Source organism: Eretmochelys imbricata, chromosome 16 (assembly GCF_965152235.1).
Source record: "Eretmochelys imbricata isolate rEreImb1 chromosome 16, rEreImb1.hap1, whole genome shotgun sequence".
In the NCBI taxonomy this organism is placed as follows: Eukaryota; Metazoa; Chordata; order Testudines; family Cheloniidae; genus Eretmochelys; species Eretmochelys imbricata.
This window is the reverse complement of record NC_135587.1, coordinates 18,250,455-18,276,927: the sequence shown is the minus strand read 5'-3', so window position 1 is coordinate 18,276,927 and position 26,473 is coordinate 18,250,455. Positions and strand designations below refer to the sequence as shown.

The 26,473-nt window shown below is 52.0% G+C and overlaps 1 protein-coding gene across 1 annotated transcript; it reads left to right on the top strand.

The window, feature by feature from the left end:
- Nucleotides 1-2,663: 2,663 nt before the first annotated feature.
- On the top strand, nt 2,664-12,086 carry GBGT1 (globoside alpha-1,3-N-acetylgalactosaminyltransferase 1 (FORS blood group)). The gene is made up of 6 exons (XM_077836149.1): nt 2,664-2,731; nt 3,257-3,319; nt 5,777-5,827; nt 5,927-5,962; nt 9,117-9,251; nt 11,402-12,086. The coding sequence occupies exons 1-6, from the start codon at nt 2,664-2,666 to the stop codon at nt 12,084-12,086; spliced, it is 1,038 nt and encodes a 345-aa protein (XP_077692275.1).
- The last annotated feature ends 14,387 nt before the right edge of the window (nt 12,087-26,473 follow it).

Sequence of the window (26,473 nt, the reverse complement as noted above, 5' to 3'; positions counted from 1 at the left end):
TGCCTGTGTGCACCCTGCTGATGCAAATCAACAGTTCATTAAAGCACTTTGAGCTGGTCCCTCCTGCCCTTCCCATGCCATCAGCTGCCTTCTCTAGTGTCCTGCTCCATCTACCCCGTGTCCTATTCCCCAACCCCATCTGCCCCAGGATCTGCTCTCTGCCCCATTTTCCTAGCCTCCATGTCCTAGTCTCTCCCTATCCTGTTTGCCCCTCACTACATCCTGAACCCCACCCCATCTGTCCTCTGTGTCCTGGTCTCCCCTGAGTCCTGGTCCCCATCCCTATCCCATGTCCAGGCTCTAGTCCCCCAGTATTATCCCTCCATTGTTCCCCCATGGGTTGCATCCCCCACTTCTCCCAGCTACATGATGGGGACTCTCCACCCTGTAACGTGGTGCAGCTCCACTTGCACCAATGTTGCCAGATGTCCAGTTTTTGACCAGAACGCCCGGTCGAAAAGGGACCCCAGTGGGTCCGGTTGGCACCACCGACTGGGCCGTTAAAAGTCTGGTCAGCGACACAGCGGGGCTAAGGCAGGTTCCCTGCCTGTCCTAGATCCATGCAGCTCCCGGAAGTGGCCACCAGGTCCCAGCAGCCCATAGGCACATGGGTGGCCAGGGAGGCTCCATACGCTGCCCAGTCCTGAGTGTCGGCTCCGCAGCTCCCATTGGCCAGGAACCGTAACCAATGGGAGCTGCAGGGACAGCGCCTTCAGGCACGAGAGCAGCACAAGGAGCCTCCCTGTCCGCCCATGCGCCTAGAGGCTGCAGAGACCTGGCAGCTGCTTCCTGGAAGCTGTGGTAAGCGCCGCCGGGACCCCTCACCCCGTCCCACACCCCTGCCCCAGCCAAGTGGAAGTGAGTGAGGGTGGGGGAGAGCGAGCGACAGACGGGGGGCATGGAGCGAGTGATGGCAGGGCCTCAGTGAAAGGGCGGGGCAGGGGTGTTCGGTTTTGTGCCATTAGAAAGTTGGCAACCCTAACCTGCACTGTAGGGCGCCTTTTGGATTGACCCAGAGGGATGTCTTGGGATGGGGTTGCTAGAGGCCACCTGGGGAGGGTACAGCAGATAGAGCCGAATGCTGCAAGTCCCAGCACATGCTGCTCTTGGGGGCAGATCTGTAATGCGGGCCTGGGTAGGGCTGCTGGCTCCTTTGGGGCCTCAGTGGCAGGGTACTTCCAGGGAAGCCTCTAAAGGAGGAGTTTGCTGCTATATTTGCCTCTCTGTCACCCTGAAAGAGAACTGACTAGGGGTGGGGACAGGGAGCGGCAGGGTTCCCATCTGTCTGCATGAGGCATCCTCTTTGAAATGTGGGTGCTGTTTTAAAGGAATCACTTTGGTCCCATCCACATTTCTACCAGATCCTGGGTGGGAGCGACAGTCACTTACCCACCCACCAGGCCAGGACTGTAGCCAGGTTTAGCACCACAGTTCGATCCAGTTTGTGTGGACCAGACTTGAGGGGGCTCCGCCCCTTACATCCCTGCTGGGGTCTCTGTTCCATGATCTCTGGGCCTCACACACAATCGTATAAACCTGGCACCCATGTTAAGGAACTGCCAATGCTCACCGGGTGCACACTGTCTAGCAGAGGGGGGCAGCACACGGAAGTCCTGTGTACAGGCCTGCCAATGAGGGAAAAGGGGCAATTGCTCAGGGGCCCCTGGTGATTTAAAATGTTGATTGTCTGGAGCAGCTGCTGGTTCTTTGCACCAGCAGGAGCTGGGAGCTGAGAGCAACGCGCTGGGCTGCCAGGCAGGAGGGAATTGCCTTGTGTTGCCCCTTATCAGACCTTCCAGCTGTTTAAGGTGTGACTCAGGGTTGTGTCAGGGCTACAGAGACCACCCTGAAATAGAGATCCATTATTATCTAGTCTATATTATGGCTCGCATCTGTTCCATATTACAGGGTGTTACCTTGACTATGGCAGATCCCAATTTGCCTTCATCTCATATGCACATATGCTGGGATCGTTCTGTCTTGGGCAATTATTAGCCCGTGGAGGCTGGTATCTATATTCTGCAGTGATGACTACATTAACTGTACCTACCCTCTGATATCACTGAGTCCAGCAGCTTACTAAACCTCAAAAAGAGATTATAGCTTTATCTGAACAAGTGGCTTCACGCAGGTTAGGATAAAATTAGGAGGGCTATCAACCTCCAGGCTTCGGGACATAACCAAATGAGCCACTGTGATCAGGAAAAACTACAAGGAGTCCTTGTGGCACCTTAGAGCAGCTTATATGTAAATATACAGCACATGAAAAGATGGGAGTTGCCTTACCAAGTGGGGGGTCAGTGCTAATGAGGCCAATTCAATTAGGGTGGATGTGGCCACAATAGTCTATTACAGTATAACTAGCCAGGGCATTGTGGCCATAGTGAGGTTTCTCTGATGGAGCTTGGGAAGACAGCTGTAGAGACTAGCTGGGCTCTCAGACTGTTGCAATCCAACCCCTGCTGGATTCCCGCATGCGCAAGAGGAGGAATTAAAACCGTGAGATAAAATGAGCCACATAGCATTTCATGCTTCCCTGTGTGTCCCTTGCTGTGGGATCTTTGTACCCAGTTTGAAGACTAGTGCCTCATCTTTTGTCCATGGCCGATTGAGAACTGCTGCGAATGGAAATTTTGTCTTTTTTTTGCTTCACTTTAGGAGAAATGACTTGCTGGAAAGTGGTGAAATCTGTTCTCATACTCTGCCTGATCCTCATTCCCATATTTATCTGGTGAGTATCTACTGCTGGCCTTACTTACCCACTGACTCATACTCGAGGAATGCTCACAGGCAAACACTGCAGTGATGCATCACAAACCACTTGGAAGGAGACTTTATTGTTACTATTTATACTTTGCATGTATTTCTGGCCCTATACTAATGGCTGTTCTGCACCATTCCAGAGGTGGCTGTCTGTCACCAGTGGTGAAGGGAGCCCTATATATTTACATGGTTTGCAGTCTGTAAAACACTTTGATGTAAATAATAATAATACTACTCCTTTACTTTAAAGTTGGAGCCTATTGGACATCAGCCGTTCATGATGCCCTTTCGCATATGACCAGCAGTAAATTATAGTCCAAAAATGTTCACAGAGGTTGTATATCACTGTATTCTGCATCCGCTGGTGAATTGGCTAGATAACCTAGCAGGCCGTCTCAGGCTCTGTGTAGGATTCTGAGAAAACCTTTGAAAATCCTGACAAGTGCTGGAAAATGTCTTCCTACCTTTTAATGCGTTCTCCTGTTACTTACAGGATGACCGTCTGGAATGGGCCAGTCCACTACCTTCCACACTACCTTCCTTGCCCAGAAATCTTGTAAGTATCCAGTTTGAGACCGAGCTGAAATGATGACTTGCCTAAAGTCACACAGTGTGTCTTGGCTGAGGTGGGACTAGAACTGAGATCGCCTAGTTCCTGGTCCTTTTCCGTGGTGACTGGATGATTATTATTATTTATTATCTACATCGCTGCAGTGCTTAGAAGTCCTAATCTTGGAGCCGGGCCCCTTTGTGCTAGGCGCAAAACAAACACAGAACAAAAAGATGGCCCCTGTCCTAAAGAGCTTAGGCCCAGATCCTCCCAAGTATTAGGACCACTTACTTCCATTGATTTCAATGCAAGTTAGGGGCCTCAATACCTTTGTGAATCTGGGCCTAACATCTAAGTAACCATAGGACCTTAGTCAGTGGCGTTAGACAATATCATTCCCCACCCCATGTCACGGTCTATTGTTCTTGTTAAAGATCCCATTACTTAGAAATGGGAAACACAACATTCTGTAGGGAGAATAAGAATCTAGACGTTTCGGGTTGCTTCTCAATATACTCAGCTTGAAACATTCACTGTCCATTAAGATGCATATGCCTCTGAAAGCCATTTTATCCTGGAATCTGTTCCAGCTGATGGAATAGCTCCCTTCCCTCTTCTTTCTTTAACAGGTCATATGTTCATAGTTTAATAAAAGCACAGAGAGCTGCGTGCAATCACTCTGCGGCTCCCTCGCCTGGAGTTCCTCATCTCCCTCTTTCCCTCTAGTATTTTTGTTACACTCCATAACCATAGGTTTCAGAGTAGCAGCCATGTTAGTCTCTATCCACAAAAAGAAAAGGAGTACTTGTGGCACCTTAGAGACTCACAAATTTATAAGCTTTCGTGAGCTACAGCTCACTTCATCGGATGCATTCACTGGAAAAACTGAATGCATCCGATGAAGTGAGCTGTAGCTCACGAAAACTTATAAATTTGTTAGTCTCTAAGGTGCCACACCTACTCCATAACCATGTTATTTGGCTCTGCAAAGCAATTTGGGATACAGAAATCAAGCCGTTCTGAATGGTTACCAACAGCACCACCCTGCTGTGTGAGCTCAGCAACTGCCCAAGTTACCTTTAAACAAATCCAGTGCAGCAGGCGGTGGAAGGAAATCTGACCGAGGGCATCTCGGCTAAGCCTTCAGGTAATGAACTCCAAGTAGGCTGTGAATGTGTGGCTTAGCGATGCTGGAAATCCCGCCAGGCTGCTTTTCTCAATAGGCTTGATACTGGCTGCAGCAATGCAAAGTGCTGACCACACTGCACTGAAAGCTGTGCTAGCCCAGGGACGATGCGGTTAAGAAGTGACGTGTCAGTTCTCAGAAATGTAGGGCTAGGTTCTGTGCTGCTTCTCCCGAGCGGTTTAGCACCTGTGTGGGAGAAGTCAGGGTAAAGGTGGCTATCAGCTGCCCTCCTGCGCCCTCGTTCTGGGCAGCTGCAGCGACACAAGATCAAAGCTAAATCCTAACCTGTAATGGAGGGAAGACAAAACAGACGTGCCTGCTCCCTATGACAGAGCCTGCAGTGGGGTAGGGGTAGCGGAGGGCTGTCTACATCGGCCCTCTGCGGCTCCTGTGGCCAGTGGAAATCTCCTGCAGCTCCTCGACAGTCCACTGATCGGAATCTAGAGTTTTCTGTTTTGTCTTCCCTCCGTTACAGGTTAGAATTTAGCTTTGATTTTGTGTCGCTGCCCAGTGCTGCTGGGATCTGTAAACAAAGCTGGTGCCCCTTGAGTTCTCGCCAGCAACGAAGAACTGGAACTTTGGTGTCAAACAGTGTTATTGGTCAGAGGAGAAGCCAGTATTCGCTCTCCTGTCACTGTTCTGGCGTTGCGGGGCTAAGAGGAGGACAAATGTCCTTTGGTCAGCAGGTGGGAATGAAAGCCTTAGCCCTGCTGAGTAGCAATCCTGCTTGCATTCCAAGGGGCTTCAGGGGGACACTTGTGTACGTGCGACTGCACGTGAATCAGGCTCGGATTCCCTGGCCCAACTCTCCTCCCTGTACATCGCAAACCCCGTCTCTCCCCAGCTAAGAATTCCTCCAGTAGTGGGGGGGCGGTGCCCCAGTGGGTACAGAGCCAACAAAGTGCAGTGCATGCTGACAATCCCTTGCTAGCGTGTATTCCATTGGCTTATTGCCCTGAGGCTCTAGCCTTCTCCTGATTCCCCCAGAGAATCTGGGAGGTGTAAAGGACTCCCCGAAAGCCCCCAGTCTCTCCCACCCCATGGGGTTGTGTGGCGAGGTGCCATTTTAAAGGACTGGTTTCTCTAACAGCTCTTAAAGCTTTACCTAGGGAGGCAATGCATGCAGCCCCTGCCAGGCAATGCAGCTTGTTGGGTAGGAGCAACCAGGGCCTGTGCTTTGAGGAGTATTTGGTGCAAGGACCAATCCTGAAACTGACCTGCCCCCTTGTGTCAAGGAGAATGTACAGACCTTTCCCTCTTTCCTTCTTCTTATGCAGCTCCATGAAACTACAATATGCAGAAGAGAAGCCTGTCCAGCTTTTCCCCCAGTAAGCACCAATCTTTGTAATGTCTCCCCTTTTAAATGCTTTTCCTCTCCTCCAGGCCTAGTCCTCCATTATTCAGTGGATGTTTGTTCTCCTTTGCAGGCTATTTTATCCTCAGCCCAGATTACTGGATCAGAAGTAAGTCTCCTCCCAGGACAGTCTGATTCTGTGACACCCCCTCCCCACCCCCAACAACTGATGCGAGTAGCACCACTGACTTCAATTCGGGGCGCCCGGGGTCTGTCAGGATTGGACCCTTTAAGATGACGGGTCAGATTGCAAAACGCTTAATCGCACTGAACAGCACCTTACTCTATGAGTAGGCCAATTGAAGTCAATGAGACTGCTTGTGGAGAAAGATACTACTCAACAGGAGTAATGGTAACAGAATACAGCCTCATGAAGACTAATGGGTAGCTGTGTCTCATCCCCAGGCTGATGTATTATCTTCCAAATATTTTGGTGTTTGGTGTCTTCGGCCTCATTCTCTTTTAATCCTCCCCCATTAGCCAATGAGGAATGCCTAATTAGGTGAGCAGATGCTATGGTGATGGCCAACGGTATAAAACCCCAAGAGAGGCAGTTTCAGTTCCCTTTGGGTGCATCATTAGGATTTGGAAGGATCCTTGCAATGCTTTTCCATAGTGATGACTTACCAGAGAGAAAAGTGCAGTCACTAATCTTCCCCTGGCTTCAGCAGGGAGCTGAGCATGCTCAGCACCTTTGCAGGAGTGGGCCCAACAGGAGCAGTGTGTCTGACACCTCTAACAAGTTCCCTTCATTAGCCACCATTTTAACACCTAACGTGTGTCTATGCATCCATGTTTGCATCTCGTTTCTGTTTTGCTAGGACACATGGGGCCTAATTCTCCTCTCACTCATGCTGGTGTAAACTGAAAATAACTGCAGTGAAGTCAATGGAGTTATATTGGTGTAGGGTGACCAGATGTCCTGATTTTATATGTACAGTCCCGATTTTGGGGCCTTTTTCTTATATAGGCTCCTATTACCCTGCACTCCCTATCCCGATTTTTCACACTTGCTGTCTGGTCACCCTATATTGGTGTAAGTGAAAGGAGAATCAGGCCCATTGTGTGGTATTTTATAGCAGCTTTTTGTGTGAAATGTTTCCGGGGAGAGCTAATTAGTGGTTGCATATGCTTCGCTGAGTGTATAAATACCATGGAGAATGAGTCACCCAGAGAGATCCAGTGAAGCCCTTTGTAAGGAAAGGAAATTGGATACAAGGGATAAACTTACTCCCAGGGTGTCCAAAAATAAGACCTCAGATAACTGATCTGGAAAGAGAAGATCTTGGTTAAATTAATGTGTTTTCTACATACAAAACCAAATTCTATTCTTTCTCCCCCATCAGTTCCTGAATTTATTTTTGTCTCAATATATCAGACTTCCCTAATGTACAAGGAAGTCACACTCAAGGCTCACCAAACATTGTGTCCAATCTGACTGAATCTGCTGCAGCTGAGCTACGATGCAATACAATGTTGGGCCACCAAGCTATTCCCCTGGTTCCTTGAACCTAGCTTACATGCCCTCTGTGGCCTTAGGGGATCTGGGTTGGAAGGTGGGGTCGGGAAGACAGCTGCATATTGGCATAGTCCCAAAACGAGGCCAAACAAGGCTTCTGCTAAGTCTCAGCAACAAATCTCAGGGTCAGGCAAGCATCATAAAACATACCTCATTAAACACTCAAGAGCCCTTGCAAACAGCCCTTCGTATAGGAAGAAGGATAAAATGTAAGTGAACTACTGTGGTCAGGTTTCAGAGTAGCAGCCGTGTTCGTCTGTATTCGCAAAAAGAAAAGGAGGACTTGTGGCACCTTAGAGACTAACCAATTTATTTGAGCGTACGCTCACTTCATCGGATGCATTCAGTGGACTGTGGTCAGGAATAACAGTCCTCTGTTACATGTGCATGAGATGCTCACACTGTGCAGGTGAAAGAGGGTATGGATTTCCCATAGCTTTGTTACATGTCCGAATGCTGGACCAGATATTAAAAACATTAGCTATGATCCAACATATGAAAACTACATTTCCAGGCTGGGATAATGCAGTGCCATACCACAGATTGCCCCGTTGCCATGGTTATGAAAAGACAGTTTTGTTTAATTTTAATAATTTTGCATATATTTTAAATCCATATGCAGCTACCCGTATAGGCCTGCAACAGATATAAGGAGGGTATGCGTGGCCTCCCCCTATGTGGAGTTCAGTGGCCCTGTGCAGAGATCCCATGGGCTTAAGTAGGATGTAAATGGAGCATGGACCTTTTGCTAGCCCCTCTGCACAGGACTGGATTTCACCCTAGGAGCAGAAATTCAGAGCCTGCTTTATCCTGCTCTGAGGCCTCCTGCAATGAGGTGATGGAAGTAGCTGGAGAGAATCATATAGTTATGAATAAGGCTGCGTGTCTGTCACAGAAGTCACGGATTCTGTGACTTTCTGTGACCTCTGTGACTTTTGCGGCTGGCTCAGGGGCTGCCCGAATACTCAGGCACCCCTGGGCCAGCAGCAGCTGTAGATTAGGGGTGGGGGTGCAGGGCGGTGGTTACTGGGGGGGCGGGGGAAGGCTCCCTGGAAGCAGCCGGCATGACCCCGCAACTCCTGACCTAGGCAGAGGGGCCAGGGGGCTCTGCACGCTGTCCCTGCTTGCAGGCACTGCTCCCGCAGCTTCCATTGGCTGTGGTTCCCAGGTAATGGGAGCTGCAGAACTGGAGCTCGGCGGGGGCAGTGCATGGAGCCCCCCTGGACTTCCCTCTCCCTAGGAGCTGCAGGGACACACGGAGCTGGGTAGGGAGCCTATCAGCCCCACCAAGCCCCTCCCTGCCCAGCACCAGCTGGGGTCCCGGGCCACACGCTGCCCCCGTACCACCCAGCACGAGCAGAGGTCCCAGGCCACTCCCCACAGCACCCATGGTCCCCTCCCCACAGACCGCCCCCCGAGCACTGAGGGCCCCAGCCCAAGTTTTAGTTATGGGTAAACAGTACAAATCATGGACAGGTCACGGGCCATGAATTTTTGTTTACTGTCCGTGACTTTTACTAAAAACACCCGTGACTAAATCGAAGCCTTAGTTATGAAGCCTCCAGGCTGCCGTGAGGGAAAATTTCCAATGGGGGAGCCTGGCATGTTTCATGTACAATGGAACTTGAAGGGTTAATTATTGACTTCACACATGCATTATCCAGCATCTCTTTCACAGCCGTACTGGGCTCAGACCAAAGGGGACTGTTTCGTTTTGTTTACTGCCCTTCTCGTCTTCCTTCAGGCGCCAGGACGTGCTGACTCTCACGCCTTGGCTGGCCCCCATTGTTTGGGAAGGAATTTTCAACTCCGAACTCTTGGACAGTGCCTACAAGCCACTGAACCTCACCATAGGGGTGACAGCCTTTGCCGTTGGCAAGTAAGTGAGTCGCACAACGGCTCTGGTTCGTGAGGCAAAAGGTTTGCGTCCTCCCAAAGCTCCCCAGCCAGCATTGTCCCCAGCATTGGTCCTCCCACAGAGGACTAGGTGGGGGGCAGTGAGAGCAAGAGGAGGGCAAAGGTGGAATTAAAGGAGTTGCTCAGAGAAGAGAGACCAGACTCGCACAGGCTAGAGAGCTGGGGTCAGGAACAACCTTTTACATCTGCTCAAGTTTCCCCTCTGTAAGAGTAAGGGCCTTGTAACCTGTTGGTAGCAATGACACTGGTTAGAGCCTGGCCTGGTGGAATCAGCTAGAAATAGGCATCATCATCCCTTGCTCTTGTATTGCGCTTGGCATCAGTAGATCACCAACGACTTTATGCTTTACACCATTAGCCCCCTTTTACAGATGGGCAAACGGAGGCCTAGAGTGGGGAAATGACTTGCCCAAGGTCGCCCAGCAGGCTAGTGACAGAACCCAGGTTTCTGGAGACCTCGGCCAGTGTTCTAGCCACTAGACCATGCTGCCTCCCAATAGCTCAAGTAGGTTCTATTGCTGCCTATCAGCCCTGCTGTGCTGAGTAACACCGGTGCTAGTCCGGTGCCACACCTCCTCTGGCGTCCAAGCCACCGGCTCCTGCCGGCCGAGCTACGTCAGGCCTGGTCTTTACTTAAAAGTTAGGTTGGCATGAATCACGCCTCCAAGCGCCGTAGCTATGCCAGCCTAACCCCTGGCTAGGTCTTCCATCACCTTAGCTACAGCTGCTCGGGGAGCTGGATGACCTGCACCGATGGAAACGCCCCTTCCATCACTGTAGGAAGCATCTACACTTCGGCGCTACAGTGGCACAGTTACAGAGCTATCGTCATGCCACTGAAGTGCCCGAAGCGCAGCTGTGGCCTCAGTCAGGCAAGAGGTGTGAGCCCTGACTGACAGCACCGTGCTGGCAAAAGCCCCGATGAAGACGCCGCGCTATGGGCAAAGCCGCACTTATACTAGTAGAGCTTGTTTCACTCCGGGGGGGTTACGATACCGGTATTTGCCGGCATAGCTGCGTCCACACTGGAAGCGCTTTGCCAGTGTAGCATATGGGTTTTCGTATACTTGGTAAAGCCTTCTAGAGTAGACAAGACCTTGCAGGAAGGCTGGTTTTATTACATGGATAAGTATCCACCAGTGAGTAGGCCAAGACCACCAAACTCCGTTCGCTGGTATAATCTAACTCAGACGTGATCATCTCCAGAGGCTGGCATGCAATAACCTACCTTGCCAGCCATCAACCCGCAATTTTAGAGAATCCCAGGAACAGGAGACGCAATGTCAGTCAGACTTTAAATTAAACGTGTGGTTTTGATGCTGAGTGTAAGTCAAATGACTCCCCAGTGACTTCCCCCATCTGCCAAACTGGAACCACATGGGTGATCATTAGACAGTCTGAGAAGAGACCCCTTCTGTGATGGAAAGACACCTGCTGCGTGCACTAAGCCAGGAGCGTGAGTCACCGCTGCCCCGGGTGATCATTTACACCCACACGGATCAGACTGATGATGTGTACAGCGCAACGGAGGTGCGATTGCCGCACATGTAGACCCAGCTGAGCTAGCTCGGGTGCTAATAGCCGTGAAGCGGTGGAACACGGGCTGCAGCCGCCTGCGTACACGCCCGCCAAGGAGCCTGGCTTCTTGGCTGGCTAGTGCATGCTGCAGCCCAGGCTGCCACAGCTTCGCTGCTGTTGGGATCTGAGCTAGCTAGATCAAAGCTTGCTTGGGTACGTCTACACATGCTGCAGTCACACCTCTGACTGTCGTGTGGATGTACCCTAAATGGCCACATGAGCTGTAAGGCCACAGAGAAGCACAGTCAGCAATTTTGAAAGTCCATCCCAGGTTCTCTGTGAGACTAGCGAGAGCTGGGACATGTGGGATTTCTAGTTCATTTCAGGTAGTTGACCGGCCAAGGCATTGTCTCTCTGCCCTCATCTAATGTAGCGCTATTCCAACCCATTGCACCTGTAATGTGCCCATCGTTAGAGCAGTATCTAGGCAAAACTCTTCCTACCACATCCTAGTGTACTATAGACCCCCAGTAACCTGGGCCACGGCCCCTCTCCTCCATGGTGCTGTGCATCAATGCCTTTGTGTCTGCACAGGTACACCACATTTGTGGGCCGCTTCGTGGCTTCGGCGGAGAAGCTTTTCATGAAAGGCTATCGAGTGAAGTACTACATCTTCACCAACGACCCCCAGGTGATCCCCAGAGTCCAGCTGCAGCCCGGCCGGAGCCTCAGCATTGTCCCCATCAAAAAATACTCTCACTGGCAGGAGATTTCCATGCGCAGGATGGAGGCAATAAACAGGCACATCGCAGAGGTGAGCCACCAGGAGGTGAACTACCTCTTCTGCCTGGACATCGACATGGTGTTTCACAACCCATGGGGGGCGGAGACTTTGGGTGAGATGGTAGCAGCCATACACCCTGGGTACTACAATGTCCCTCGCAGCCAGTTCCCTTATGAGAGGAGGAGCTCTTCCGCTGCCTTCATCCCTGACAGCCAGGGGGACTTCTACTATGCAGGGGCCGTCTTCGGCGGGCTGGTCAAGCAGGTGTACGAGTTTACCAGGGCCTGCCACATGACCATCCTGGCGGACAAAGCCAACGGGATCATGGCGACCTGGCAGGAGGAGAGCCACCTCAATAGGCACTTCTTTTCCCACAAGCCCTCAAAGCTCCTCTCCCCGGAGTACGTGTGGGATGACACCAAGCCCAAGCCGCCTGAGGTGCGCCTGATACGCTTTTCCACGGTGGATAAGGACTACAAGGAGATACGGGACTGATGTGTCAGGCCCTCTTGGAGGTATCTAGCCCTCTCTTTTTTGCCATGCAATCAGGCCCTTGATCTGCTGCCAGTGCAGGATGTGTCCCAGTCAGTGTTTTGGCTCCCCTCTGTGGATGGATTGTGGAGCTGGCACTGGGAAGGGCAGGTGGTTCTTTCAGCTCAGGGATGGTGTAAGGTACTTGTTGAGAATGGTGTGATGATGCCTTAGTGATGGTGACTACTTGAGCTACTTGATTCCTCTTCCCTGTAAAACTGGGAGGCTGCCAGGGCCTGGATGGTGGCCTTTTGCCAAGCAATACTAAAGCTTAGAATCCCCTGTGTGCTGGTTTAAAAGAAAAAAACCCAAATTGTAGTTTGGTCTGAGCCTGGGCAATAAAATGACAATCAGTCCTGTCAAACCTCAGCCCTGAATGGAAAGGTGCTGTTAACTTTCATGATGTTTTTCACACTCCAGAAGCAAGGCTCAACTCGTAATTAGCCTGAGGAACTCATTGCCACAAATCATTGCTGAGACCAAGAATTTAGCAGGATTCAAAAAAAGATTGCACATTAATCTGGATAAGGAGAATATTCACAATTGTGGTAAAAAAATTAAAAGAATAAACAAGGAAGACATATAAACCCTCATAGTGCAGGGCATAAACCAACCTCCAATGATTGGGGTCCTGAGGAAGCTTTTCCTGGAAGGAGGTTTTTCTCTAGCTGCCTCCCACAGCGTTTATTGCACCTTCCTCTGAAGCAGCTCGTTCCAGCCACTGTCAGAGACAGGATACTCAACTAGACAGAAAAATGATCTTACCCTGTCTGGCATTTTCTGTGTTCCTCATATCCTGCCCAGTTTTGCAGACCCAAGAGATGTGAACAGATCAGATACAAATCAGGCCAGCATCTGAATGTCTGCATGCATATCTCAACCAAAGCCAACCTCTGAACCTTTTCAATGGTTCATATCTCTCTGTGGATCATTCAGTCTTCTCTGATAAAGAAAATTTGGCATTGAGGTGTCCAGGCGCATCCCACTATTCAGTCCATTCCAGCGTTCCTAAGCTCTGTGAAATAAATTGCCTAGAAGCTGCTGGGTTGCTGGGAGTAACAGTAACACCTAACGTGTTTTGTAGCAAATGGGTTAATTTCACTTTGTCTTATTAATGAAATACTGCAGTGAAATTTCAAGTTCTACTCTGGGGCTCCCTGCTCCAGCTGAATAACCGTGACGTGACAGTCAGAGGAGGGGGAGTGGAGGTGCGAGGTGGGCCGAGGTTACTATTTGTTTGGCATGAGAACAAGGAGAAGCTGATCTGGATACTGGGAGCCTCAGAACCCGACTCTTCCTCTGGAACCAGAAGAGAAATACAAATGCAGGAAAACAACAATCACCTGCAATGGTGGCTGCCTAACTAAGGCCCAAATGCCACCCACCCTGCTGAAGCACCTGTGCCATAAGCATCTTTCAAATAGCTCCCGAGGCACATGACCGAAGAATAACGCACGTCTTTGCCACGCTCGTTTAATGAGAGCTGGTAGAGAGACCTTGGGGAAGAGCAGAGACTGCCTGAGCACAGCTCTGCTCCTGCACTGGAAAGCAAGGAGGGGAGGGGGCAGAGGTGAGAGGGCTAAGCGGTCTGTTTCCAAGGAAACTGTTCAAAAAAGACTCATTTGGCAGTAGAGGGAGGGAACATGGGGAAGAGGCAGCTGGCTGCTCTTGCCTCAGATAATTGCTAAATGGCAGTGAATCAAGCGGTCCATTTCCAAAGGCGAGTGGCTAATGAGGCTATTCCAGGCTATTCTGATTGTCACTCAGGTGTGTCACTGTGGGCATTTACCTGCTGCAATGCATGTTAGAAAGGCCCTCAGCATTTCCATTGTTGTTATACATTTTATGGGCAACACCCCCTCAGCAATCATCACCAGCTGGACCCATTTTGCTCCCCTGTGATGCTTTCTTCATTAGGGCTTGGATGCTGATGTGTGCCTTAGAGATATATTTGGATCCCCTATTAAAGTGCCCACCTTGGAGAATTGTGCTCCTCATCCCTTCCTCGGGACCAGGAGGCCAAAGGAAAAGCCCCATCCTATTTCAAGCCTTAGCCATACGCCCCATCCCCCCAAGATCTCTAGCTCTTATTTGTTATTTGTATTGCAGTCGTGCTTGAAGATCCCAGCCAAGTTCCAGCTCCCATTGTGTTGGCTGCTGTACACATATGGATTAATAGGTTATCAGGCCAGAAGGTACTATTGGGCTCAACTAGTCTGATCTCCTGCATTCAACAGGCCATTGAATTTCACCCAGTGAGGCCTATGTCAAGCCCATAACTTGGGGTTGAGCTAGAGAGTATCTCGTAGACAGGGATCCAGTTTTGGCTTGAAGACTTCGTGACGGAGAATCCACCACTGCCCTAGGTCAGGTGTTTCATGGTTGAATTACCCTCACTGTTGAAAATGTGTCTTATTTCCCATTTGAATTTGTCCAGCTTCAGCCTCCAGCCATGGGATATCGATCTGCCATTGTCTGTTACATTAAAATGCTCATTGCTATCAGAAATCTTCTCCCCACCAAGGTTTACAGACTGTGACCACGTCATCTCTCCATTCCCACCACACACAGCGAGAAGCAGTCCCTGCCTCAGGGCCATGCAGAGGGGATAGTACCTGCTTTCATGACAGCTGCTTATGGGGCCTCAGTTAAAGGTGTCTGTATCCAGCTGTTTGAGAGAAGTTGCAGCTTTGCTTCCCAGGCTGCTGCTAACCTGGTGCTTCCCAGCCCTCCTCCAGTCAAATCAAAGGCCCGCAGTCACCCCAGTGATTGGCATAGCATAGGGTCTAAGCTGTACCATGTCATGGGCTGTGTTGTCCCTGGCTGGCCCACACGCTGCAGCTTCTCCCTAGGGCTGACCTCCTGTCATGCAGCCTGCTCTGCGAATAGCGCTTTGCGGGGCTGCAATTTGTAACTGCGTCTGGGGAATCCCTGTGCATCCAGGCAGCAGGGCTGTGTGACAGGCGAGATGCACGCCCAGCCTGGGAGGAGGGGGTGGGGCCCTGGATTAGCTCATGCTGGCTGAGAGCAGACGGGAACCAGTCCTCTGCCATCACCTCTCCCTGCTTCACCCCTCTGGAGCCAAGAACACTCCCTTCCCCCAGCACTAGCAGGCAGCTTTGGCTCCTGTGGGAGGAGAGCTGGAGTCTGTCTATGGCAGCCAGCCACAGGGCACCATCCGCTGCCTCTGTCCGCTCCCAGGTGGCCTCCGTAATTAGACAACAGCCTGATTCTTCTTTTCCCTACAGCTCAGGATGGCATTAACACCAGGGCAAAGTGGGTCTAGACTGCCATCATTCCAATTGGGTGGCACTCTGCCCTCCTGTAAATGATCATAGAATCATAGAATATCAGGGTTGGAAGGGACCCCTGAAGGTCATCTAGTCCAACCCCCTGCTCGAAGCAGGACCAATTCCCAGTTAAATCATCCCAGCCAGGGCTTTGTCAAGCCTGACCTTAAAAACCTCTAAGGAAGGAGATTCTACCACCTCCCTAGGTAACACATTCCAGTGTTTCACCACCCTCTTAGTGAAAAAGTTTTTCCTAATATCCAATCTAAACCTCCCCCACTGCAACTTGAGACCATTACTCCTCGTTCTGTCATCTGCTACCATTGAGAACAGTCTAGAGCCATCCTCTTTGGAACCCCCTTTCAGGTAGTTGAAAGCAGCTATCAAATCCCCCCTCATTCTTCTCTTCTGCAGGCTAAACAATCCCAGCTCCCTCAGCCTCTCCTCATAAGTCATGTGTTCTAGACCCCTAATCATTTTTGTTGCCCTTCGCTGGACTCTCTCCAATTTATCCACATCCTTCTTGTAGTGTGGGGCCCAAAACTGGACACAGTACTCCAGATGAGGCCTCATCAATGTCGAATAGAGGGGAACGATCACGTCCCTCGATCTGCTCGCTATGCCCCTACTTATACATCCCAAAATGCCATTGGCCTTCTTGGCAACAAGGGCACACTGCTGACTCATATCCAGCTTCTCGTCCACTGTCACCCCTAGGTCCTTTTCCGCAGAACTGCTGCCTAGCCATTCGGTCCCTAGTCTGTAGCGGTGCATTGGATTCTTCCATCCTAAGTGCAGGACCCTGCACTTATCCTTATTGAACCTCATCAGATTTCTTTTGGCCCAATCCTCCAATTTGTCTAGGTCCTTCTGTATCCTATCCCTCCCCTCCAGCGTATCTACCACTCCTCCCAGTTTAGTATCATCCGCAAATTTGCTGAGAGTGCAATCCACACCATCCTCCAGATCATTTATGAAGATATTGAACAAAACCGGCCCCAGGACCGACCCTTGGGGCACTCCACTTGATACCAGCTGCCAACTAGACATGGAGCCATTGATCACTACCCGTTGAGCCCGACTATCTAGCCAGCTTTCTACCCACCTTATAGTGCATTCATCCAGCCCATACTTCCTTAACTTGCTGACAAGAATACTGTGGGAGGCCGTTCAAAAGCTTTGCTAAAGTCAAGAAACAATACATCCACTGCTTTCCCTTCATCCACAGAACCAGTAATCTCATCATAAAAGGCGATTAGATTAGTCAGGCATGACCTTCCCTTGGTGAATCCATGCTGGCTGTTCCTGATCACTTTCCTCTCATGCAAGTGCATCAGGATTGATTCTTTGAGGACCTGCTCCATGATTTTTCCAGGGACTGAGGTGAGGCTGACTGGCCTGTAGTTCCCAGGATCCTCCTTCTTCCCTTTTTTAAAGATGATGGCCTGAGACCCAGGCCCCTGGAGAATTGGGCTGCCTGGGGTGGGAGGTCTGATGTAGGAGAAACACAAATAAGGAAACCACTTACCTTCAAAGGGGAGTGCGTGGGCTGAGGCCTGAAATGAGCCTGGAAGCATCACTCCATCACAGTGTCAATCTAGGGTATCATTGCATAGGGGAAACTGAGGCACCCAGCAGTGAAGTGACCTATCCCTTTATTTGGTGGCAGCACGCTAGACTGACTCTGCTTCCTGCTGTAACCACTGGACCATGCTGTCACCAGAGTTCTCATGCCAATGGAATTGAGTTGATTCTAAGTGTCCACATAGCACCATATTAGAGTATACATTAGAGGTAGAAATACAGGACCAGATCCTCAGTGGGTGCAAATTGCTGTCACTCCCTGGAAGTTAGTTCACACAGTGTGAGGCTCTGGCTCACTGCTTTCAAGATATTTCTGACTCAACCTCATCCTTGACCAAGGGCCCCCTGTTCCATCCATCCCCCTCCAGGTGCATGGAACAGACTCATCATTCATTGTCTGTCTAACGCAAGACCCTTCTGACAAGCGTTTTCTTTCCCTCTCTTTGCTGATTTCTTGTGCGATGCATTAAACCACAAAAGGAAGTCTGCGGTAGGCTGCTGGGGACAGAAACCCCCAGTGTGGAAGAGAATCCCGAGAGAGGCCAGCTAGTGACCCACTTGATCCCGTCAATGGCGTGGAGTCTTTTCTGTGCCAGGCCATGCTGGCACCACTCTGTGGCTCCCGTTTTGGCTACTCTTGATCCTCCCCTAGATCCCATCTCAGGCCCTGGTGCTCTGGGTCATGTATCCGAAATGTCACTTGCAACCAGTTAGTTTAAAAAAAAATAGTAGCCTGCCTCCCCCCACCCCAATTAGGGGGCTGGTTGGTGGCTGGGAAGAAGGGAACTGAGGTGGTCTTTAAGGGAGCTATGACAGAAGCCTGTGGGTAGTGTATTAGCTGTAAGTTCCTCGTGCAAAGCCAGCACAAGGAGGCTAGGAAAATGCAGCAAAACAAGTGCTTCTGGCCAGCTTAATGACATGCCTGGGCAATGAGAGGAAGCATGGTCCAGTGACGGGTTTCTGAGCTGCATCTCGGGAGATCTGGGCTCTCTTCTCCGATCAGCCACTGAGCTGCTGGGTGACCTTGAGCAAGTGACTTTCCACCACTGTTCCCTCTAAGCTGTGCACGTGTACGCACGCACACAGATCTTAAACCCTGCGCACACGGCGAAACACCGCACGCACTCCGGTTTTGGCGGCGGCACAGAAGAAATTTTTTGCGCACACGGCCTGTTAAAAATTAGAGGGAACATTGCTTGCCACCTTTGTTTTCAGCTTCCCTGCCCTTTGCTTTATCTGTTTAGATTGTGAACTCTTCGGGGCAGGGACTGTCTCTTGCTCTGTGCACGTACAGCACCTCGCACAGCGGGATCCCCGTCTTCATACTAGTAGAAATAATAATAAAAACAAGGTGCGCTGGTAGGATTTCTCCCCCAGTGAGCAATAGGGTTGCCATGACGGAGCTTCCTCCCTGAGCACCCCGGCTCTGCTTCACAACACTGCTCCTGGAGTCGCGCGTCCTGCGGGTGGCCACAGCCATGCGTGGGGATCTGCAGAGGAGATGTGTGCCAAGAACACCAGCAATGTGCCCAGCCCCCTTTCTGTCTAGGAGTGACAACAACCGCAATGGGAGGGGTGGGGGTGATCGGGAATTGGAGGCAGGAATGCTCCACATCAGTCTGCCTTCCATTTACACTGAGACCCCCATCCTGCCATCAGAGCTGTACCTAGGACTGCAGGAGAAACTCCGTTGGGAAAGTTGTGATGGCTGCGTGTACTGGGCGTGTGAATTTTAAAGCTCAGTAACCCTCCTTCCCCCATCACCTCCCAAATAGAGATACTTTAGTTAAGCTTTTCCAGACTTAGTTACAGATTCACCTAGATGCTTTCAAGCAGAACGAATTTAAGGCTATCTGAATGCAAAACCCTGGCAGCTTTGAACCAGGAAACTTCCCTTTTTCTCTCTCGACATTGAACTGATTTAACAAGAGTTAAATGCTAGTAACCCTTTTTTAAGGATTTTATTCTGAGCCTTCGTAGCAACATTTTGCCATGAGCAAATTTTACCATCAACTTAAAGGTCCAAAGTCTTTCAAACCTGTATTTTCTCCACTGTGCAGCTGTGGCTTGTTACTATGATTAGAGCGTTGCTCTGTAGTGACATCTAGTGCCACTGGGCGTAAATGAGAACAACCTTTGTCCATGATTCTCCTCTTCTGTTGAGTTTCTATTCTGTTCACAGAGCCATGGATGACTACATTCTGTTGAAGGTGAAGGAGACTACAAGAGACAGTGAGGCATTGGGGGGGCTAAACGTGGAATCCAGTCCCAGCTCTGCAGCTGACTTGCCTGTGGCCTTGGGCACATCACTACACTTTTCTGCCTCAGTTTCCCCACCTATAAAATGGGGATAATCCTTCCCTACCTCACTGGGATGTTGGGAAGACGAATTAATGTTTGCAACGTGCTTTGAATACGTAATCATCATATAAATGCTAAGGCTTATTTTATAAGCCAGGAAACCAGAGAGAATCCCCTACTGGTCTTGAAAAGTTAAGTTCCGTTTTCCATTTCTGCACAGCACCAGCTGCCAAGGGTGGATAGCAGAAGCTTTAGTGTGTTTCAGCTGAAGAACTGCAGCTGTAGCAAAGCAGCGACCCCTCTAGTGCTGAGTGTGGTGCAGATGGAGCTAGGAGATCCAGTTATATCTGCAGTCAGCAGTGTGAGTTCTGGGTATGAATGGAGCCAGGCCCTAGTATAAGACATAAAGCCACAACTCTAGCCTGGAGGGGAGAGTTTTGTCAGCAGTGTCGAGTGTTATAACAATACGAGAGCTCTGTGTGTACAAACATGAACCCGTTTATCCTCGCAGCACCTCAGTGAGCTCAGGATTATCATGCCCCTGGTACATATGGAGGACGGAAGCTATGAAGTTAAGGGACTTGCACAGAGGGAGTTGGTGGCAATGCTGGATTTAAAAGGCTGGAGTTCCTGCTCATGCTGTGAGACCATGCCTGGCAATAGACAGTCTCTAGTGCCTGCTGAAAATGATCACTCAGACCTGATAACAGGTCTCAGGACACCACAAACTCTCCTCTGGCCTTTTCTTGGAGCGATCTAACAACACTGACTATAGACATACACGCTCACTGGTTTGACTGCGGCCTAGCTCGGCAGGAACCCAGAGCCGTTCTCAAAGCTATGCCGTGGTCTCTGTGTAGGGTTGCCAGGTGTCCGGTTTTTGACCAGAATGTCCAGTCAAAAAGGGAACCTGGCAGCATCTAGTCAGCACAGCTGACTAGACACGAAAAATCGGGTTGGCCACAGTAACCGGCCTCCACCCCTGTGGGGGCAGGAAGTGCAGCAATGGCGGCTGCAGCCACATGGGTGAGCTGCTCTCTGCTCAGCTGCTGACGCGCGCCTGACAGAGCAGTGGCTGGCTTCTGGACCAGGCTCCAAGAGGTAGGTGCTGCCTGGGAGGGTGGAAATCCTGTCCGCCCCACATTTTGCTCAACTGTGCCCCAGTTGCCGCCGTGCCCTGGCCCCTTGCTCCGGGAACCGACCTGCGCTGTGACCCGACTGGGCTGGCCGGCCGGCTTCATGTCATCTCCTCCCAGCCTGGCCCTGCAGGCAGCAGGTGAGTCCCGGGAGATCGGGGCGTGAGCGAGGGGGGAGGAGGGAAAGGAGTGAGTGGGGGCGGGGCCTCAGGGGAAGAGGCGGGGCAAGGGTGTTCGGTTGTCAGCAATTAGAAAGTTGGCAACCCTATCTCTGGGAGATTAGTGGTGGTTCTCAGTCCAATTCTAGTGGACAGGGGGCCACCACATGCTGGAGACTGGAGCCCCTTCTTCACCAGAGACTGCCTGTAACCTCTCAACCCAAGGAGTAGCTCCTGCACCACCTGAGACGAGGCATGTTGGTGGGGTTCTGTGTTTCAGAGGACTTCGGACTCCAGGGCTGCCAGGCTGGTGCCAGCCGCATTAGAACTGAACTCACTGCTTGAGGCCCCATTTTTACTGCTCCAAAAGGGCCTGGGGACCCCAGCTGGCCTGGCCCTGCCGTTCTAATCTGAGCCAGCTGCCCAGGACCTGACTGGGCCCACGCTCCGCCAGCGTGTGTGGGCGGCCTCCTCTCCCAGCATCCCTCTGAAATGGCACATGTCACCGCCCTCATAAATATGAACAACGAGTCTCCTTTAAACAGCAGCCTTTCTGTTTCCATGGAAACCCCGTTCTGCTCAGCCCTCTTCAGTATCAAAAGCTCGGCACTCCAGCAAATTGATTGTGCGTGGAGATTTCCAGCAGCTTTTTCCTCCTTGCTTCCGTTTCAGGTGTCCGTTTGAACAGAGATGAAACGGCTGGGGGTGGATGTCGTTTGCGCAGCAGCCCCACAGTCACGATACCACACGGCGCTAGAGGATGCGGCTCGGCTTGGCTAATTAGATGGGTCCTGCTGGGATGTGGCTGGCTTTAGTCCCCCAGCTCTGCTCCCTCCCATCCCCTGCCCCCATTGATAGCCTTACAAAATAGCTCTCTCCAGGCAGGAATCATTGCAAAAGGTCTCCCCTCTCCTGGCTGGGCCTGGTGCAGGGGAGGGGACCCCGCTTCTGGTGGCTGGTTTGGCACTGAGCTCTCTGGGTTGGCATGAGCCGGGGGGTGTGGTGAAGGAGGCAGTGGTCTCTGTGCTCAGATGGGGATGGTGCATCTAGGGGATGGCGGTGGGTCTGGCCACAGGTAGCGGAGGAATCAGAGGGAGCCCTTGGAGTTGTACCTCCTACGGGGCCCCACACTTGGTCCATGGAGGTGAAGTGCTGAGCCAGCCCCTGCTGGCCAGCTCCAGAGGGAGCCAACTCATTGACTGGATGGGGAGACTCTGGGAAAAGGTGCAATAAGGGTTTCCAGAGGGCCCATCCCGCTCCACTGGATATCCCCCATCCCTAGGGGCCCCTCCAAAATATCCCCCTGGCTGTTGTGTAACCCATGTCCCCCTTCGTGTTAACTAGGTTTTCTGTCTGCTGCTGAGAACCTAATCTGTTTTGCCTCTGCCAGCGGCCTGGTGTGAGAGCAGAGCAGGGGAGGGAGCAGGGGTTAGTCACGCGAGGGAGGAGTGGCATATCTGGGAAGAGACAGGGACCAGCCTCTACTGAACACAGCTGGTGCCCTGCAGGCGACCGAGTGGCAGTGTGGGCTCATCAGTCACCGCGCGTTGCTCCAGCCCAGACAGGGAAACCAGCTCAGATCAAACCCATCCCCTGTCCTGAGGTCTGACAACACTGGGCTGACATCCCTCACCAACCTGTTTGATTCAGGGCCGGTCCATGGGTCTGGCCCATGCTTTGAAGAGGCACCTGACGTGTCACTACAGACAACACACCATCACGCCCAGCCAGTTGCAGGCCCTACCTCTCTCTGACTGACATCAGCCCCAATTTGAGCCTGCCTTTATGGATCTCTGTGACTCAGCTGAGCCCCAGATGGAGCTAATGGAACAGCAGCATCTGCTGCAGACTGTTAGTCCCACGCTGGGAGGAGCAGGGCCTCCTGGGGCAGCCCGAAGGAGGGAACTGGTCAGAGGCGCTGAGGCAAAAATAGATTCTTCTGTGTGGCCTGATCCCAGTACTGCATGTGGCAGCGTGCGTAGACAGATGTGCAAACCCAAGAGACCTCAAGGGGCTTTGCTTTCTCCCACGCATCGCTTGAGCACTTTGTGCTGGGCACGTGACCCGGAAGGTAGATCCATTTTACAGGGTGGTGCTGAGGGGGAGAGCCAGCAAGCAGGTAATCCAGGGCAGTGCCCTCCCTCTGCCAGGCTGGTGCTACGCCCTCACTCCCTTCCGTTTGCAGTTTGCCAGGTGGCTTTTGGCAACGAGCAGCCCCTTTCCGCTCTCCCTGCTGGAGCTGTGACAGAAAGAGATGCCCAGGGACACTGTGGTGCCATAATAAACTCATCAGATTTCTGCTGGGGTGCAAAACACCTGCCTGGGAGTGCAGGGCAAGGAGAAATGCGTTGAGTGTGAGTGACATCTGGGTGTCTGCAAGTGACTGTATATGTGTGTGATTGTGCACCTGTCATGGACTCCGCCTGGGGGATTGGTGTTTATGAGTGACTGGTTCTTAGTGTAACTGTGTGTGGTTGTTGTGTCTGTGTGTAGCGGTGAGCCGAGTGATTGTGGGTCTGGGAATGACTGAACTGGGGTCACTGGTGCCCAGCTAACATGGTTTTGAACTCAGCTGTCTTTGTCTATGTGCCATAGTGCTTGACCAGGGGCTCATTCAAATATTGTGCTTAGCACAATTTACTGCCAACCTCATTTGCTCCAGGCAGGCGAAGCCTGGGCGTCTGTAAGACCAAACCCTACAACTCCAACGGGCTGAGGAGCATTAGGGGGTGGTGATTTTAAATTCGAAGCACTGACACCATCCCTCCCCTAATCTCCTGGGAACTCCCCTGTCTCCTCGGTTACCCCAGGTGGGATCAAAGCTCCAGGAGGAAAGGCTGACCTGGGCGGGGGGGAAACCCTGCCTTTCCCTGAGCCACACGCCGGCTGGATCTCGAGAATCATCCGATCGCCTGCTCCAGCCCCGCCTGGGCGATTGGATTCCTGGCTGCTTCGTTTGCAACGATTTTTTGTTGTTAATGCTGCTGCTCTCCTGGCTGCAGGGAAGTTTCTCTGCCCTGGAAAGGGATCCAGCGCAGAGACCCGGGGAAGAAGGCTTTATTCTGGAGCTCCCCTTAAACGCCTGGTGCCTGATTCATTCCCTCCCCTTCCACCGCCTTTGCACACACACGCTCACGCTCGCTTTGCAAATTGTTGCAGCCAAGCCGTGTGTTGGCTTTGCAATCTGCCGCCTGCAACGTGCGTTTGTTGGAAAGCTAGCTAGCTTCCCCCCCCCTCCTCCGCCACCGGGGCACGAGCTCTCGGGTCCCACACGCTGGATTTCCTCGCAGGAGGAAGAGGAAGAGAAGGCAGGGACTGGGAGCTTTCCTAAAGGGGCAAAGCTGCTGCTCCGTGGGGTTGTTTGCAGACAATGGGAAACTGACCCAGCCCCCCCGCGAGGAAATGTGTCTTCTGGAGACTGCTCCCGTCCTTCGGGTCCCTGGATCCTGCTGATTCCGCGTGGAGCTCCGAGCTGTGGTTTTGATTTGCAATGTGACCATGGCAGCCCTGTGTCGGGGATGCCGGCTCATCACCTGCCTCTCCTAGCCTGTCAACGCCTTGAGCCTCTCAGCCCTGACAAGGGATCTTACCCGGGGGATTCCTTCCTTCCAGCGCCAGGAGATGGAAGGCAGCCGGTGACCCAGCAGGGCTTGGGGTGGGGGCTAGGACCAGCTTCCCCTCACCCCTCCTAGCCAGAGCACCCTCCATCTGAATCCCTGAGAGAGCGGCTGAGCTGGTGGGATGGAGGCCTCTGGATACCTTTCTCTGTGAGGACCCCACCGAGGAGATGAGAGGGAGATGATGATGATCGACACACAGGTGAGCTTGACAGGATGGGTGTCCGTGGTGCTGCCCTGGTCTCTATGCTGGTGAAGTGGGATCAGCGGGATAAATACTTAGATCTCCTGGATTGGCACCATCCCGGGTGGCACTCAAGCCCCCGCCGCTGGGGAGATTCAAGTACCAGCTCTTACCCAGGCTGCTGCTGCACCGGGACGCTCAGGGTCAGTAGAAGCCACCTGTGTTAATTAGGAGCCGTGGGATAGATAAATGGATCCACCTTCGCTGCTCCCAAACGGTCTTGTCTGATGCACTGAGTGAGATGAGGCGGCTCACATTTACTTACAGAAGGCCCTGTGTGCTAATTATATTTCCTGTAGATACGTGTGCAGGGTACAACCCCGACCAGGCAGCCACTCGGCTTCTGCCACCACATGACAGCATCCCCGAGGTTTCCCGTCAGGTTTTGTTGAACCTTTTATTAATGCCCCACACGTCTGTTGGGCACAGGGCATGGTGGCAATAAGGGGGGCATGGCCTGGCATGCTTTGGGTGGGTACAGGGGACAGATAGCAGTAATAGGGAAACAGACCACGGCAGGCATGCTCGGTAAGGGGAAGTAACCACAGGGGAGCTTCCCAGTCTGAGTTCTTGGTCTCTGTGAAAATGGCCGAAGGCCACTGCATGTGCCAAAGGAGGTGGGTCATGGAAAGGGGAGGGATCCAGAGTCTAAAAGACCAGGTGCTTTTAAACTAGAGACCAGCGGTTCTCAAACTGTGGGTCGGGACCCCAAGGTGAGTTGCGACCCTGTTTTAATGGGGGTCGCCAGGGCTGGCGTTAGACTTGCTGGGGTCCAGGGCCAAAGCCCGAGCCCCACCACCTGGGGCTGAGGGCTTCAGCCCTGTGTGGCAAGGCTCAGGTTACAGCGCCCCCCCCCCAGCCCCCGGGATAGTGGGGTTTGGACTCGGGCTTTGGCTCACCCCCCTATCCCCACCTACCCGGGGTGGTGGAGCTCGGGTGGGCTCAGGCTTTGGTCCCCCTCCTGGGGTCGGGTAGTAATTTTTGTTGTCAGAAGGGGGTCGTGCTGCCATGAAGTTTGAGAACCCCTGCAAGAGATGCTTCAGTCATCGCTGAGCTGGGTGACAGACTGGTGGGCAGCAAATGCTCCCGAATGGTGAGACTCTGCTCCACTGTGTGCTGGGCTTGGAGCCACATAGGCAATGCCTAGGCCAAAGAGACATTAGAAGGTGTCAGGCCCCCTTGCACTGTCCCTTATGCCCCAAACTCTCTGCACCATCCCAGCGCCTTGATGGGGCAGGCTCAAGGTGAAATGGGGCCTAGGCAACCAAATCGCAGGGCCTCAAACCCTCTGGAGCTATTTCTGGGAGTGGGTTGAAGTTGGAAACATTTGGAGAGTGGGTCCTGGATTGGCGTGAATCCTCAACTGGCTCCTTCCTACCACTCCTGCTTTTCCCCCATCAGTTAACCCCTAAGAACTTGCATGTTCTGACAGATGCATGCCTGGACCAGATGCTGAGCTTCCCACCAACCCCTCAGACTGGGGGACCTGATCCTCCACTCTCCTAGGCTGGTGAAACATCACTGACCTCAGTGGAATTCCCCCTGGATTTACACCTGTGCCTGTGAGAAGAGAATCTGGCCCTAAGCATGGAAGCACATCCTGCAGGCGCTACCCTCCATCTGGTCAGCCTTGAAGCACTGCCTGGGGTCTCTGGGCTCTGCCTGTAGCAGGCACCAGAGGAGGGCCTGCTGTGTGAATTTTAGATTGATGCTCCCCCTCTAAATCCCAAACCTGCACGCGGACCAGTCCAGCGAGTGACTTCCAGATAAATCCAACTCCTAGAGCAGGAGGCAAAATGTCGGCTGAAGGGAGATCCCTGCCTCTCCCTTTGTTGGAGGAATTACATGGGCCTTTGGGGAGAAGGGAGTGATTGTTGCATTGGCAGATTCAAAACAGGAGGAGCCTCTGATAACACACTGATCTCCAAGGGGTAGTGAGCAAGGCTGGAACCAAACTCTGGTCAGTGCCTTTTCTTGAGTGTTGGCCTGAACTTTAGCAGAGAGCGGAGCCTGGCCTGGAA

Coding starts and splice junctions, on each gene's coding strand:
- GBGT1 (XM_077836149.1), top strand. CDS start 2,664: ATGACTTGCTGGAAAGTGGTGAAATCTGTTCTCATACTCTGCCTGATC. Junction 2,732..3,256: donor CTCATTCCCATATTTATCTG/GTGAGTATCTAC, acceptor TGTTACTTACAG/GATGACCGTCTGGAATGGGC. Junction 9,252..11,401: donor ACAGCCTTTGCCGTTGGCAA/GTAAGTGAGTCG, acceptor GTGTCTGCACAG/GTACACCACATTTGTGGGCC.